The sequence below is a fragment of the Primulina tabacum genome, chromosome 17 (genome assembly GCF_025594145.1).
Source record: "Primulina tabacum isolate GXHZ01 chromosome 17, ASM2559414v2, whole genome shotgun sequence".
Classification (NCBI taxonomy): Eukaryota; Viridiplantae; Streptophyta; class Magnoliopsida; order Lamiales; family Gesneriaceae; genus Primulina; species Primulina tabacum.
In genome coordinates, this window is record NC_134566.1 from 31,158,469 (window position 1) to 31,174,821 (window position 16,353).

General features: G+C 28.8%; 1 protein-coding gene across 1 annotated transcript; it reads right to left on the reverse strand.

The window, feature by feature from the left end:
* Positions 1-6,547: 6,547 nt before the first annotated feature.
* Positions 6,548-7,991, reverse strand: LOC142531092 (transcription factor MYB53-like). The gene is made up of 3 exons (XM_075637119.1): positions 7,812-7,991; positions 7,564-7,693; positions 6,548-7,457 (listed from the first exon to the last, which is right to left on the reverse strand). Exons 1-3 carry the CDS (start codon positions 7,942-7,944, stop codon positions 6,761-6,763), a joined length of 960 nt encoding a protein of 319 aa, XP_075493234.1. The 5' UTR covers positions 7,945-7,991; the 3' UTR covers positions 6,548-6,760.
* Positions 7,992-16,353: the final 8,362 nt, after the last annotated feature.

Sequence of the window (16,353 nt, forward strand, 5' to 3'; positions counted from 1 at the left end):
TAGGCTGATTGATGCCCATGAAAATTGAGTTTATGAGTATTACAGAAGGGAGAAATGTACCATTTTAGCTTACTTTTAGAGGTTTATAATTAGAGGTATTAGTTTAGTGAAAAATCACTCCAAAAACTTCAGAATTTTCGAGCTACACCAGCTATCAAATGAGGGACGAAATTCTGCAACACTTCCGAGCAAGAGTGTTGTTGGATCAAGAATTTTTTATGTTTTTGTGTTAACAAATAATATTAAGGTAAAACTGACCTAAGATGAACTAGTCTAGTCTAACAAAACTGATACGGTCTCAAAATGAAATAATTCTTATCAAATTATCAGTTTTCCTCACTCAGTTTCAAGGATTTCAGTTTACCTAGTTTCAGTTTACTAGAATCAGTTTACACCAGACAAAACTGACTGCAACAGTATACAATACAAACCTGATTGCAACAATGTATGATTGTCAGAAATATATTGACATAGATTAAAAAACAAGCCAACAGAAAACAACTTAGCAGCATTCTTATCCCTAGCACGGCTCTCGAAAGAGACACTTTTCTTTGGAACAAATATTTTATTTCAGAAACTATATATAGAGAAGAAAATCAGCCAAACCACAAGAAGATTCTTACCACTGAAAAACATTAAATATTCAAGCTTTCATCTGAACGAAACTCAATCAATCAAGTAAATTTTAAAAAAGTATTGAATCTGATCATTTCGAGATCATTGAGTGCTAAGATCGTATTGTAATTTATTACATTCGAATAGCAGTTTTCATATTGTCTATTATCAGCATAGATATACTAAAATTTTCAATTTGACAGTGTTTGAGTCCAAACTGAATTGAGATTTTGCAAATCACTTGTATAATCCAAAGTCTTCTAGTATGAAACTTTCAAAAAAAAAAGGAGGTGACGTAAGAGCTCAAGTCTCTAAACATTCAGAAACATACTGGGATTTTCCACATTCAGTTTACCTTTCAATTCACTTAGTCAACCTTGTTGCTGATTTGTTTTAATATTTCAGTTTGACTTCTTTCTTCACTTATTTGTTAGTAAATTGACATCGACTCTCGAGATTATATATAATTTAGTTGTCAACTCAGTTAAATTAACTACAAGAAATAAAAGTGTATCAAATGTCTATTCAACCCCTTTTAAAGACTTCAACCGATCCTACAATTGGTATCAGAGCACCTTTGCACTGCCCTTGCTGCTTTGAAATTCCAGGCAGCTTCTTGGGCAACGCCGCAGGCGCAGGGTGTCTCGACCCTCCAGGCAACCCTTGGACAGCGCTTCAGGAGCAGAGGTGCCCTGAAAATGCGCCACTGCGGTGTCCTTGCTTCATGGAAATTTCAGGCAGCTCTTGTAGCACATGTTTCTTTTCCGGTTAAATCGTTACGAGTAGTTTTGAGTTTTCTTAACTTTTTCGCTTGATTTTTTTCATTAAGCCTTCAAATTCAACATAACCATACTTTCTTTATTGGAGAAGAAGATGAAGCTACTTAATCACTGAAATAATTGGAATTCGAATTTTCTTCAATACTTTATTTTGATAGGTTATTAATGATATGAAATTTTCTCTCAGTAGTCTGATATTTGAGATTTAATTTGGGCCCCTGAAAATCTGTAGCACGTTGATACTTAACACAACATGTCTCCGGACCCGGGGCAGGATAAAGGGTTATTTTTTTTATAAAAACAAAAGTGAGACAAAGGATTATTATTATTATTATTATTATTATTATTATTATTATTATTATTATATTTTTTTAGCTAAAAATATAAAAACTTGTGTGAGATGATCTCACGGGTCGTATTTTGTGAGACATGTCTTTTATTTGTGTCAACCATGAAAAAATATTATTTTTATGATAAGAGTATTACTTTTTGTCACAGATAAATATTCCTGAGACCGTCTCACAAGAGACCTACTAAAAAATAAAGGGTTATTTGATGAATATAAGTTTGCTCTTTATTTTTAGGACTGGAATTGTATATATTGTCATGTGATTCCATATTTTGATCTAACAAATTTTACATCAACGATCCATTGGTATTATATATTTACACACCCACACACACCCACATATGTATGTTAGCCATTCTGGCAAGAAATGTTTTGACTATTCATCTATCGTATTTTATTTTCCACAAACCCTAGAAATCTAGGTTACCTGTAAGAACCAACGGATCAACGATGCCATTACAAGAAACCCTGATGCTTGAATTTTAAATTAGTGACGAATTAAAGGTTCCGTAGTCAATTTCTTGTTAGAAAATGAATAAAGAGTCCACCTGCTCACTTAAGAATATATGTTCTTTTTCTTCAACCTTCTTGAAGAAGCTAATTAAGTAAGCTTTTTAAAATATTTATCCAGTCCATTCTTGATATTTGATTTCATCAGTTGATAGTCCGCCATATATTTTAGACAAATTTAAGGCTATGTTTATTTAACTTTCTTCAATCTATTAAATATATGATACTTTGAATTTGATCTAATAAAATTATATGATGTGTGTATATTTATATATATATATATATATATATATATATATATATATATATAGACACACACACACACACACACAAATACACACATAAATATGTTTATTGATTTTTTTAAGACGACGAATGAATTAGCTAGTTACTGAAATCAAATTGTGACTTTCCTATAGAACCAAACTCATTTTTTTCTTCGCAAACAGATCCTTTCTTATTAATTCGTTCTAACTTGAAATCTATATATCTTTCGAGTTTTCGAGATATTACGATTTTAGAGATGATTTCACAAATCTTATAGCAGCTAGTAAAAATATGGTTTATGTAATCGGTCGTAAAATCGCCTATAATTAACAGATGCAAAACAAATATCGACATAATCGCTTATAAAATACAGGCAATTGAAGTGGTCTGTCGACTTCTCTAAAGTAGAGATCATCTAGTTATGTAAAGATATCTAATATATTAATTGGGGTAAGGTTAACTAAATCCTTGCAACTTTCAACTTTGTTCCTACCTACTTGTTTTAGTCTTCACTAAAAAAATGGCTAATTGAGAACAAATTAAATAGATTAAATCATATGTATTTGCTTAGATCATAAAATATGAAAGATTAAACAAAAGTTTCAACTCAATTTCTTGTAAGACTTTGAGATAATTAAAGTTCATTTCAAACAAGTAATTATAACTAGGAATGGTCACCGCACCGGCCCGCTTACGTTTCCAATTTTTCCAGAAAGAAATTATACGATATTTTCAACAATAAACCATCTAAAAATTGACTTCTACGTTTACATAAATTTGTCAATACATGTATATATGTATACATTTTTGTACGTAGGAGTGAGTTATCAAAACTTCCAAGTAAATCGATATGGCCGACTTAATTCGGAAATTCATTTCGCTTTATTTAATAACGCGATATCGATTTCATCACTTGGATATATAATTGTTATTTTTTTCAATGATGTATTAAACCCAACCCGTTGAATTTTTTTAATAGTTTCTGAAATTTCTTATGTTTGTAAGTTGGACATCAAGTGATTCCATGAATACTGGTCGGTTTATTAATTTTCTATAAATTGAATTCAATAAATTTACATTAATTCGGTTTGGTCGGTAATGAATTTGCCCATCCTATGTCTGATATATATGTGAATGAAATCTTATTGTAAACAATCTGGTGAACTATAAATTAGAGACAGACAAACATCTGATAATACTTAGACTTTTGTCTATGTAACAAATCATTTACATTTACGTGTTTGATGGGCACTCATAACTAAGATACGCAAGTGTCACATCAATTATAGTCAAATGAATTTGATTTACTTATAAATGATGTACGTATATATAAATACCACCCTCTCCGTTTTGTTTTCATTAAACAAAGTTATTTATAAGTAACATATATATACATATATAATGTCCACCAATCCACATTGACGTATTATACACTTAGGCTTCGTTTGGTACGTGTGATAGGATAAATAAATAATTAATAATTAGAGTGCTTAAAAAATGAGATATATGGATTAATAGTATGGTGAGATAAATAACATGGTGTCTGGTATGATTTTAAAATAATGTATTAATTTTGTAAATTTTATTGTAATGACCAAAATGCCACAAATATTAATTAAATATATATTCTTAAAATAATTGGATAGATAATTAAATATTTATAATTATAATTTACATTTATTAAAATTAATTTAAATATATTTATTAGAAATAAATTTGTAAATATGTATTTATTTTAATAATTTAAATAGCAATAATATTTTGAATGTTAATGTTAAATAAAGCTTTAGTAATAATTACAATATTATTGTTTTTTCTTAAAATAAATATAAATATTTTTAAAATAATTTGATAGATAATTAAATATTTATAACTAATAATTAAAATAATAGTAATATTTTGAATATTAATTTTAATGTTAAATAAAGTTTAGTGATATTATAATATTATTGTTTTTTTAAATAATTATAAATATTCTTAAAATAATTAAATAGATAATTAAATATTTATAATTATAATTTATATTTATTAAAATTAATTTAAATATATTTATTAGAAATATAATTGAAAATATTACGGTAATCATTTAACACAATAAAAGAATTTATTAAATATTTATTTTTATAAGAGATAAGAGGATAAAAATGTAATTTGTGGTGTATTGATAACTTATCTCACTTAATTTGTTAGATTAATAATCAAATAATTAATCATAAAATTAGGTCTTAAATCGAGTCAAAATGATTATTAATATATCTTAAAATTTTAACCAAACATTAGATAAGTATGTGATTATTCATCTATCCTTATTTAATAACATCAACCAAACACACCCTTAATATATGTATAATTTAAATATATTTTATCATATTCAATATATTAATGTCGTTTCAACGATGTACATAGAATTTGTTTCATTTTTAGACGATATATTAAAATTATATATATATATCGACAAGACAAAATTAAATTATTGTCGAGATTTTTCTTAATATATTGAAACAGATTATAAAATACATAATTGAGTGATCATTGTCAATTTGATGCGGCAGCCACATTTCTTAATAAATTGAATCCACTTTACGATTGTTGCAATAATTAATTAATTCATGGAGTATTCGGGTAGAAAATGGGCAATATCCAACTATCAATTTCAATGTTGTTGTTACTAAAAAGACATATATTAATTTTTTAACCTATTTGTTCCTAACTACTTGGGCCCCTCTCCTATGATTGAGAATCCATATGCGTCACATTTTATTTGACAGAATAGTCAAATAACTCAAAATAGGACACAACAAGAAATAGGTAATTATTAGGGAAAATAAAAATATATAAATTTTTTTCTAAAATAATTATTTATTTCTTTATATATGTTAAATCACAATCCCATGTTATGAAATAAAATTGTGATGGATGATCTATGAACAATATTCACAAAAGTTGGCATGAGAAAATCCATTGAGCCATGGATCCACGAGGTTACGTTTGAAAATTTCAAGTTTATTCAATAACAATGTCAGTTGAAATACATTTTATTTTGTTTTATTAAACTATAATATGTGAATTTAAGATTTGATCAATTGATTTATTGCAAAGAATAAAATTATAGTCGAAATCTATATATTTCAAATTCATATCTCCTGACACAACCTAAAAGTTTTTTTTTTATTCATATAATTGGAAAGGACTTGAGTTACAATATAAAAATCCAAATACAATATGTTGAATAGTGAAAAAATGATGTAGATTAATAGTTAAATTTTTTAAAGAAGCTGTTGACCGGTATGCTTTAATTACTAATTATTATTAGTGCCATGATTGACATTGTTCCTTGTTGCAGGATTTTGCTTACACTCTGTAAATCTTAAACAATTTATATGCTCCTAAAAGTTGAAAAGTAAGAAAAGGCCTAGAAACTTATTTAACACGTAAATAAACATAGTAAATTAATATGTCGTTAGTGGCTGGGGACATAGTGTATATATTATATATACCACTAATTAGATAAAATATATTATATATTAAAATAAAATATCTTAATAAGATCATTTTTATAGATATCTATAGAATTAGAATCTACTCTAACGTGTTCTTGTAATATATAGAACAGTAAGGATTAGATTTATTCATTTATAATAATATACATATAGAAATTATTTAATATCTCTTTTTTGCCAATTATTTATTATTTAATATAATAAAAATAAAGAAACAATGTAAGTCAATATTATATAAAAAGTTATTATAAGTTAATTTGTTATTTTTTAAATTTATATTTTTGCATTTTATATATGAAATAATTTAAGATTTAATATATATTATGTTAGAATAAAAAACAAATTGGTATTCACTCACTCGCATCTTGATTTTGAATAATGAATTATTAGTAATTGCATATATGCGTATTAAAAATATAAATATTATTAGTAATTGCATATATATATGTTAGACGAAGAACTTTTGGTATATATCCAAACAATTTCTAGCAAAGGACTATCCGAAGTGATAATTACATCTATATGCTAAAAAATTTTATCTTATTAACTATACACCAACTTAGAAATCGCAGAAAGAATTTAAATCATGAAATTACAAGCATGTATGATATTTAATTTACAGTGTCACATATATGTTTTTTTGGGTGATCTCAAAAAAGTTGAAAAAAGCCACCAAAAATAAATACAAAAAGCAAAACTCCAAGCATTATTTAATATCTAAAATTTCTTGATGAACGGTACTATGCAATATCAAGAAAGAGTGGATCGTCAAGGAGTTCAGACCAAATTTGAGCTCCTCCATAGCTAGATGTGCTGCAAGCATCCCCAGTATTGGTAAAGGAAGTTTCTGTCATCGGTACGAAAGCTTCAGCTGGTGGAGATGGTGGAAGACTCACAGGAATATTCCATGTGGATGCCGCGGAGTCATTCTCACCTTGACTCAGAACCGCCTCATAATCAGGACCTTGAACCATCACGGCGGCATCTTCTTGCAAATCCGGCAAATGGGAGAAGGGTATCGACTCGTGAAAACTTCCGACGGTCACAGATGGCGGCAGCTCCGCCGTTTCTAGTTGGCTTAAAGCAGAGAGAAGATTAAAAGTCTCAAGATCCTGAATAGTGGGATTGATGTTTTGAAAAGCGGGGATTGGTGACGGCTGAAGGAGGCATTGTTGCAAGTATTGCTTGAGCCGAGACATCTGAACGGCTTCGGCTTGGAGACGCATGGCTTGCTCTTCCCATGTAGGGTTTTCAATCAGTTCTTTGAGATTAGCCAAGGCTATGAGTGAAGGCAGGCTCGAAAGGATGTCTGTCCGGGGACGATGGGTCATCGGGTCGAACCCCATTTGTATGAGCTTCTTTCTCAAATGTGTGTTCCAGAAATTTTTGATTTCGTTATCTGTTCTCCCTGGTAAATGTGTTGCAATCGCAGACCACCTTAATTCATACAAAATAAAAAATTAATTTAATTTATTCAAAGCCCATATGTATAAAGTCAATCACACCACTCAAGAAACATTTAAACAAGAATAATTTCTCATACTTGTTTCCAAGGATGGCATGAAGATTGAGAATCGTTTGTTCTTCTTCTTGGCTAAACTTCCCTCTCTTGATATCTGGTCTCAAATAATTTGTCCAACGAAGCCTGCAACTCTTCCCACATCTATTCAAACCTTCAAAAGAATTTTTTTTTAAAAAATCAACAATCATTTTACATTACAACTATATATATCAAAAAAATTTACATGTAACACCACTAAAAATGACGATAACGTCCCGGCCGTTTCGTACCGGCATGTTTCGGGAGGGCTCTCCAGCTGCCATGGCCGTGTTTTTGGATGTAATTGATGAGCTTATCGTCTTCTTCAGGAGTCCAAGGACCTTTCTTCAAACCAGTCTCATCACAACAAGGAGACCTGCCCATTTTTTTATTTTAAATTTTCTGAAATGTTTCCTCTTGATTTGGCTTGCCTCCCTTTTATCCTACCAAATACAAAGAGCATCCCCGTTATATATAACCATTAACCTTTGTCCTCGTCTGTATGTCAATGAGACATATTGTGTATTCCATAAATTATTTCTGGATGTTGAAATTACAGAATTGCCCTATACCCTTTATATATTTATATATACATTAACTACCCCGTATCCAATAGTTAATTTTCTAGGTCGTAGTCTCTCTGTTCGTGTTTGATATGATTTTAATAATAGTGGTTAAATTTATTTGTTGGATTATAATGATAATATAATTACTATCATAATAAATTTATATTTATATTTTTATTTTTGCATTGTTATCAAAATTTACTGAACATGCGGATAGGGGTGGGCGCTTGGATTCGGGTATCGAGTACCTGGTCGGTTGTTCTTTTTCAAATTATCGGATTTAATTTGTACTCTAATCTGATTTTTCGGGTTTGCGTCATGTACTAAAATTAGTCCTCAACACATATTAAGCACTGGTTTTTAAAGGTTTTAGTTTATATAAAATTAATAATCAAATAAATATCATTCAAATAAATATAAGCAAATAAAAATTACAAATCAACAAATATTATTCGAAAATTTGTGAAAATGACTAATCGACATAAAAACCCGAACCCGACAACCAGATTCCAAAACTTAAACTTTTTTGGTAAAAAAATAAATTAATTTTTTTTTTCTTACACACACTTATATATATTTGTATACTGATTAATTTATATTACAAAATAAAAAGAATTAATGCTCGTATTAATATTTAAAATTTACCAATTTATTCCTTTTATAATGTAATGTATTTTTCAAAAAATAAAAATAAAAATTCTCCCACTTTCATATTGCATTGCTATAATTTTTTTCTTCAAAATATCAAACATATATTTTGTGTTTTCAGAATCGGACCGGACATGTCGGTTCGACTAGAAACCGATAATGAATCCAATTCGGACATCACCCAAAAACCATTTTATTTGTCAAACTGGTAAAGAACTGGTCGGACCGGTATTGAAATACACAGTTCACAGTTTTTTTAATTTTTATTTTTAAATTTAATTTTTTGTTGTATAATGATTACTTGGATTTTGAGCTTCTTTAAAAATATTATTTTAGTAGTACTAGAATTTATTTTATTTTTAAATTATTTATATACACATTAAAAAATTTAGAATTTAAAATATATAATTTATTATTTTATATGATATAACAATGTTCTGGGTTCGAATATTGAGAGTTGTGAAAGAAACCACTTCCTAAGGATAAGATAATACTATGAATTACGATGCATACTACAGCCGTGACAGAGAAGGCACAAGAGGAATCTCGTTTGTGAGAAAAGGCTCAAGAGGAAGCTTAAAATCGAGATAACTCGTGATCGTTATATATTATTTAAATTTTTAAAAATTTATCATATGGTTAATAAAATAAACAAACAAATCTTTGATCAAAAGGAAGGAGGGTGTCAACCATGAAGATCTTCTAGGATTAGTTTACGAATAATAAAATAAAAGGGTAATTTAGACATTTAAAGTGCTTTAGATAGCATAAAATTTCTAAAGAGAGAGCCTGACAGGACAGGTGTTGGCTGCCCTTTGGACATTTGAATGCAATCCCATGCACGCAATGTGGGTATCCCCTTTCGTCATTCATTGCATCTTTTTGCATGGCATTTAATTATTTTTTGTACAAATATGTATAAACACACACACACAAATATTTTTTATTAAAGATATTTTGATCACATATAGAAAAATTAGCATATATATGTGATGGACCGTCAGTTGAAAGTTCTCTAAGATAATTAACTTGAATTTTTTCTTTGTTTTGGTTTTACTTTTTTTTTTGTCAAAAATCACTAATTTTATCGAATATTGTTTATTTGAAATTGATGTTCTCCTACGTAGCTCATGTAGTGAGAATAAACCTATATTATAAACATTAAAATATATCAAAAAAACTAGTGGAAAACTAAAGAAAAAAGACATCGAATATTTCAAAATAATAGGAAAAAACTCGTTGTTTTTATTTACATGGAATTATCTCTGTGTTATTTTGTCATTTCATTACTACCAACAAAGCTGTGTAATGATGAGGTTCTGGATAGCCCAATCATGTCAACGAAAAGCCATGTGTTCCTATTTTCCTAGCATTTTCAAACTAGTCGAGTCAGGGAAAAATAAATTACAAAATATGTTCTATTTATCACAAAGAAATGAAGAAAATGTTACTATATTGTTTGCGATTAGTTGGGTTTAGTCTTTGTAATTATTACCTTATTGCACTGTCATTAAATTTTAACTAATCAAATGACCAAAATTTAAAATAGATTGAGTTAAAAAAAAATGGTTTTACTTATTTTTCTCCTGGTTTTTGGTATGAAAGAAATAATAATATATCGGATTGAAAATAATTATTGAAGATTTTTTAGTTATTTTACCAAAAAATTATTTCCTTCCAATGAAAGAACTCTAAAAGAGCGTCAGCATTTTTTAGAAAATGTACGGCAAAAGCTAGCCACTAAATAAATCGATTAGTTTATGTCCTCCATTATGCATTATAATTTAAAAACTCGATTTTTTTTCCTATTGATTATTTTATCACGAGACATCGCACTGGTGTGCTCATTATGCATAATTATTTCTGTATTACTTTTAGTTAAAGTTATTTATTTGTTTGTTATATTATTCTGCTGCATGTTGTCACAAAATTTTACAACATCCAAGACAACATTTATATGTGATACATACAATCTTTACCATCATTTTAAACAAATTACTTTAACACCCATCTGACGTCTTCATTGTTATGTTCCTAAAAATTCAATGAATGGCAAAACCCAGGGCATGCGACAGATTATCACAATAAAACTACATTAATACACACACACAAAATATTAATGTAGTTTTATTATGGTGTATATGTGTATATATATAGACACACACACACACATGTGTAAGCTAGAAAAAAGTTTTGCTTGCTTAAACAGGAAGCGAGAAGAAAAATAAATACAAGTGACGTCCTCTAATATATAGCAAGTCTAATAATATGACCGTTTAGACATTGTTAGAGAAGAAATTGGTTCATCAAACTTTCTACTAAATCTTCATCACACTATAGTTAACTTTTTTCTTAAAATAAAAAATCATATTTTATAATTTATTCTGATTTTCTAACAAGCATAGGCACGATATTCCTTCTTTTTTTTTGGGCTTTAATAGTTTAATTAGTTAGGAAAAAAATTAATGTGTGTATATAATCATATTCGACTATGAAATTCTAGAAAAAATAATATTTTGATTGAGTTTGTGTAAGATTAATTAGAGCTCGAGTTTTCAATAAAATTTTTAATATGTCTCAACCATCTGCCAATATTTTTTTAGATGAACATGTCACACAAGACTTATTTAATATGGATTATCTAATTGACGTGATTTACATGTTATTGTGTTCAACCCAAAAGTTTATGCAATATGCACACACACGGTAGGCGCACACACACACATTAGTTTTGATATATTGTACATACATTGTGCTCATCTCCGTACCTACTTATGAGGTTTTTATTCATCTATTAAATGCATCTCATAGACATATACATACATACATACATATATATACATATATATATATCGGCCGCCAGTTAAAAAGGTTTTAAATATGTCAAACGTCAATAATCAAGGTATGCCAGACTAACCACGACTAAAAATCATCTATAATTATTAACGCCGGTTTTTTCCCAAGAATTTTCACGGTTTTAACCGACACATTAAGTTACTTGGGCACGTGGCATTGACCAATTCGTGTGGTATTTTACTATTTCTACCTTGCTTTAAAAAAAAAAAAAAAAAACTATTTCCACCCAATAACATATTCCATCCTCCAATTATGAATTTCAATTAATTAAATTAATCAATTTGAAATTTACTATAATCAAATAATTTTATATTTGAATAATTATCAAACATTTGATTGGTTCACCATATTATTAGAATCTTTAATTATATTAATATCCTTGTAATTACGTGAGAATCTAATGTTTTAGAGACATATATTAGTATGTGTCAAAATAATCAAAAGTGAGAATTCAGTGTTCGAACGTCGGACACAAAGTCTAACAAAAGTCACATGTTAGTTAAGAAAATTTACACTATTATAACACCTTTTCCTACTCGAAACAACAAAGAAATTAAAGGTTAATTATGGGTTTTTATCGATTTAAATTATCGTGAATATAAAGATTTAATTTGGAAATAAAAAGGGTAACTCGATAATTTATTTATTTACGAAACATAATCATAACTTTAATGATTTTTATTTGAAAAATGCGACAATTGCAACCACTACCTCCTAGATATGGAAATATATTTTGATGGGGAAGCAAAGTTGATTGTCGGAACTGAACAATATAAAAATGAACAGGTTTAATTTAGATGTCATGTCACACTTCATAATCTTCCCGTTTGATTAATTAATTAATTAATTAATAACGATCTTACAATTAATTATTGGTTCGGTCTCAGCTAAACTACTGATTTTGCTTGCTGCAATAGGTTTCTACCGAATATCTCACCTCATTATTGCCACGTACGTGTTCATTGAATTTTTTATTTTTAAAAAAAATTTGTTCATTGGATATTCCATGGTACCGTAATTCAAATTTCTCAGTCTTCTTCCCTGTATAGATTGATTTGGATCGTGTGTGGATAAACAATCTCAATAAATTCTGTAGATATTTCGGTTGAACTTAGCAACATTGAAATTAAATTATCGTCAATTAAGCATCAATAAGCTAGCAGTTGAGTAATGCGAGGAAAGAAACTCACTGACACGATTTGAACACAGAAATGACTTAAGTAAATATCATTTTGGTTATCAGATGGAATCTAAAAACAAGGTAGCTGAAATCTAAATATAAAAGTTTGTTTCTTGGTGTTCGGAGACTTGAATAAAACTAGTATGTCACTCATTCTTCATCATGGAATGATTTTCAATAAAAAACTTTGAAAATTACAATAGTTTTGCAATTGTCAACTTCAGCAGGACTTGCCAATACATAAATGAAACTATTAATATATTCACAAACTTAAACAAAGTGATCAATAAAAATTTTTACTGTCAATTACAATGATTTCTCAAAGAAATATTAAGCACAAAATGATCCTTAAACGATCACATATAATATATGCTCGTGGTGAATTTTTGCTTGATCAATTATGCTCTCAAGAACTTGATGATTCAGAAAGTTGGGAAAGCTTGAAAGTTCTGTTGCACAATATATCGAACGATAAAATATAGTAAATTTTCGTAAAAACCAGTTAACTAAATGGTGAAGAAAACACAGTAGAGCAAAGCTTAAAGTAAACCAAACCGAGGCATGTACGAAGTACAATGTCCTTAAAAATATATTCGTCCCCTCCTGTATGTGCGTCGAGGATCGTCTTGGATGTCTGTTTCCCAGTATACAACGGAACAACCAGTAGTGACTTAGCATGAGACACTACTACGACGAACTGAAAACGTATCTTTACTTTATCATCGAAATTTAACGGAGGCCAAATGGAAAGTTAACAATATGAAATGCAAGAGAATGCTTGAAAGAGATAAGATTTTCATATATATGAAATGAGGAAATTAACACACTATTTATAAGCCCAAAAATGCACACCAAGAGTAATGCAAGATTAATTAACACAATTAATCTTCCCATTAACTCAAGAATATGAAGAGCCAAAAGTTTTTAATTAACTCAAAATCGTGAAAAGTCAAAAGACATTTATACAATTATGAGCCACAATTAAATCAAGAATGTGGAGAGCCAAAAGACACTCTCAAATTCATGAGATATAATTTTTATTCAAACTCTAAATTTGATTCAAATTTCCAACGAGTACATCCAACTTATCTATTTTTGACTTCGGTTCTAGTTATCGGACATTTTGAATCTAATAGCTCGTTCTCAAATCGAGAGGTCATTATGCTATATCATCGTCATCTATATGATGAAATAGTACAATGGAGGTAACACATGATACTAGTAGACCGATGAAAATATTATACGATCTTATCCGATTATCAATTGAGCTTTCAACACTTCAGAGAATGTCTGTTACAAAGTCAGACTAATTCAGTAAGATATACCAAGAAATTAAAATATAATCAATATAAAATTCGTCAGTCTGTAGTAGTAGCTAGGCACCATGAAATTTCCATGCAGCGTGTCCACGTCCACCAATAATCACCTAGTATTTTAGTTTTTCCTCCACTTTTTCTTTTATCCCGCAGGCATGCATGTGCGTATACAGTATAAACTCTGTAGTAGTAATTATTTTTTTATTGAAGCTCTTCAATTACGTATCTAACACACACATATATATACAGTATAGATACAGGTTAATGTCCAATTACTCTCATTATTTGTACCTCGGATTTACATATTTAAATTAAATATATCACATGCGTGTGACTGATATAATCAGAAATAAAGTTTGCAGAGAATATTAAATAAAACAAGCCCGAAGCCGACTCCGAAAACAAAATTTTTGGGCAATAAAACAAGCTGAAACTAAGATGGAATGGAGAAGGGGGTATCTTTGCGTTCAACGTGTGATGGTGACGTTTACCCCTCGAAGCACATTTCCTTGAACAAATTATTATATATATACGCAACATAAAAATTATATTCAGATTACCTACTGTACTGGTCCGGGATTTTTGTTTTATAAAAATTAATCTAGCTAGTTGGTTCTGATTTTTTATTTTCATTTTTCCTAATTGAACCTAAATCTCAATTAGAAACATGTTGATTTCAATTAACAAAATCAGTATTAATAGACCGTAGGTCTCTTGTGAGACAATCTCACTGATAAACTTTGCTCATATTTACAATAATAAGACATAAAAAGTAATATTTTTTTCATGAGTGACTCAAATAATAGATATATCTCACAACATTGACTCGTGAGACAGTCTCACAAAAAATTTTGTGTTTAATGCGCAGTTATTAATTTTATAGAAATTTGAATTTTGCCACTGAGAGATTATATTATTTCTGTGTTTTTTTTTTCAGATACCAGGATTACATTTTTGTAGCTAAACTTTGCATGAAAACACGATAGATAAAATTACAATTAGTGAAATATCGAAAAAACATAAAACTTTCTATGTTAAGTTAATTGTTTTTTACAACCATGTGTTCTAAAAATCAGGTATATATATATATATATAAATATAGGATTTAGAAAACCATTAATTTCATATAAATACTATTTGTCCTAACTATATTTAACAATTTTGAAAGGTTAATTGATAAACAATCTGCACAGTAAGTCATAAATTATCATGTGGGACCGATACAATCTATATGCTAATTTCATCATATCTTACAGTTCAATGAATTGGCAATAACTTTACTATATTTTACTTAATTTCGTTCATATATAAGAAGCTAGCTATGCACCAATTAGACTATTAGGTATCTCTCCAATACTAAATTATTGCATTTTTATGGATAATATCCTGTTTTCGAATAATTAATTCAACTAAATTATAATTAATTCTTGTAGTTATGATTAATACAATTAAGCCAAAATTGGGTCCACATGATCATTAACATCATTAAAGCCAAAAATGGGTACAGACACTTCCAAAAACTATTTTAGAAGTCTATAATAAATAAATCTATCTCCATTTTCAAGGTATAATCTCATCCTCACTCTAAAAGTTTTTTTTATTTCTAAGTATGTTTCTAAGATTAATCGCTGATTTGAGTGTCGGATGGTTTTCTTCTGAGTATCAAATAATGTCAGGACACATTTGAGGATCCACATTACTTTAATTTTATTTTAGGAAAGTTAAAAGTGTAAACTTGCTACTTGGATTGACTGGTCATCGGATTAGCCGACTCCCAAACTCTTTTTGTTTCGAGTAATACAATTAACCTACCACTTCTCAATTTTCTCAACTGTTACACACAACATTTTGGAAATAAGAGTCTCTTTGAACTTTCACTACAAAAAAACACTAAATTAACGATGGTTTTTCCGTCGCTAAATTGAACTTACGACGATTATTGAAACGGTTGTTATCTTAGCGACAACTTTTTTAAAAAAGTGAAAAGTTGGAACTTACCCTATATTTAGGCACTAATTAAATTATTGTTTGACTAACAATTGACGGCTATTTTAAGTGAAATTTGAAAGGAGGACGATGAGTGAAAGTTAATTGAAAATCGATCACTCCAGCTGATCAATTCAATTATTGAATTTTGTTTGTACATTAATAATTCATACATATTTTCTATATGTGACTACAATAATTCGTAAAACTTAGGCTAAAAAGTCCAACAATATGATCATAT

Excerpts from the sequence above, each read along its gene's own strand:
- LOC142531092 (XM_075637119.1), bottom strand. The coding sequence starts at position 7,944 with ATGGGCAGGTCTCCTTGTTGTGATGAGACTGGTTTGAAGAAAGGTCCT. Across the intron at positions 7,694-7,811 it reads AGCCCTCCCGAAACATGCCG|GTTTGAATAGATGTGGGAAG; the intron begins GTACGAAACGGC and ends ATTCTTTTGAAG. Across the intron at positions 7,458-7,563 it reads CATGCCATCCTTGGAAACAA|GTGGTCTGCGATTGCAACAC; the intron begins GTATGAGAAATT and ends GTATGAATTAAG.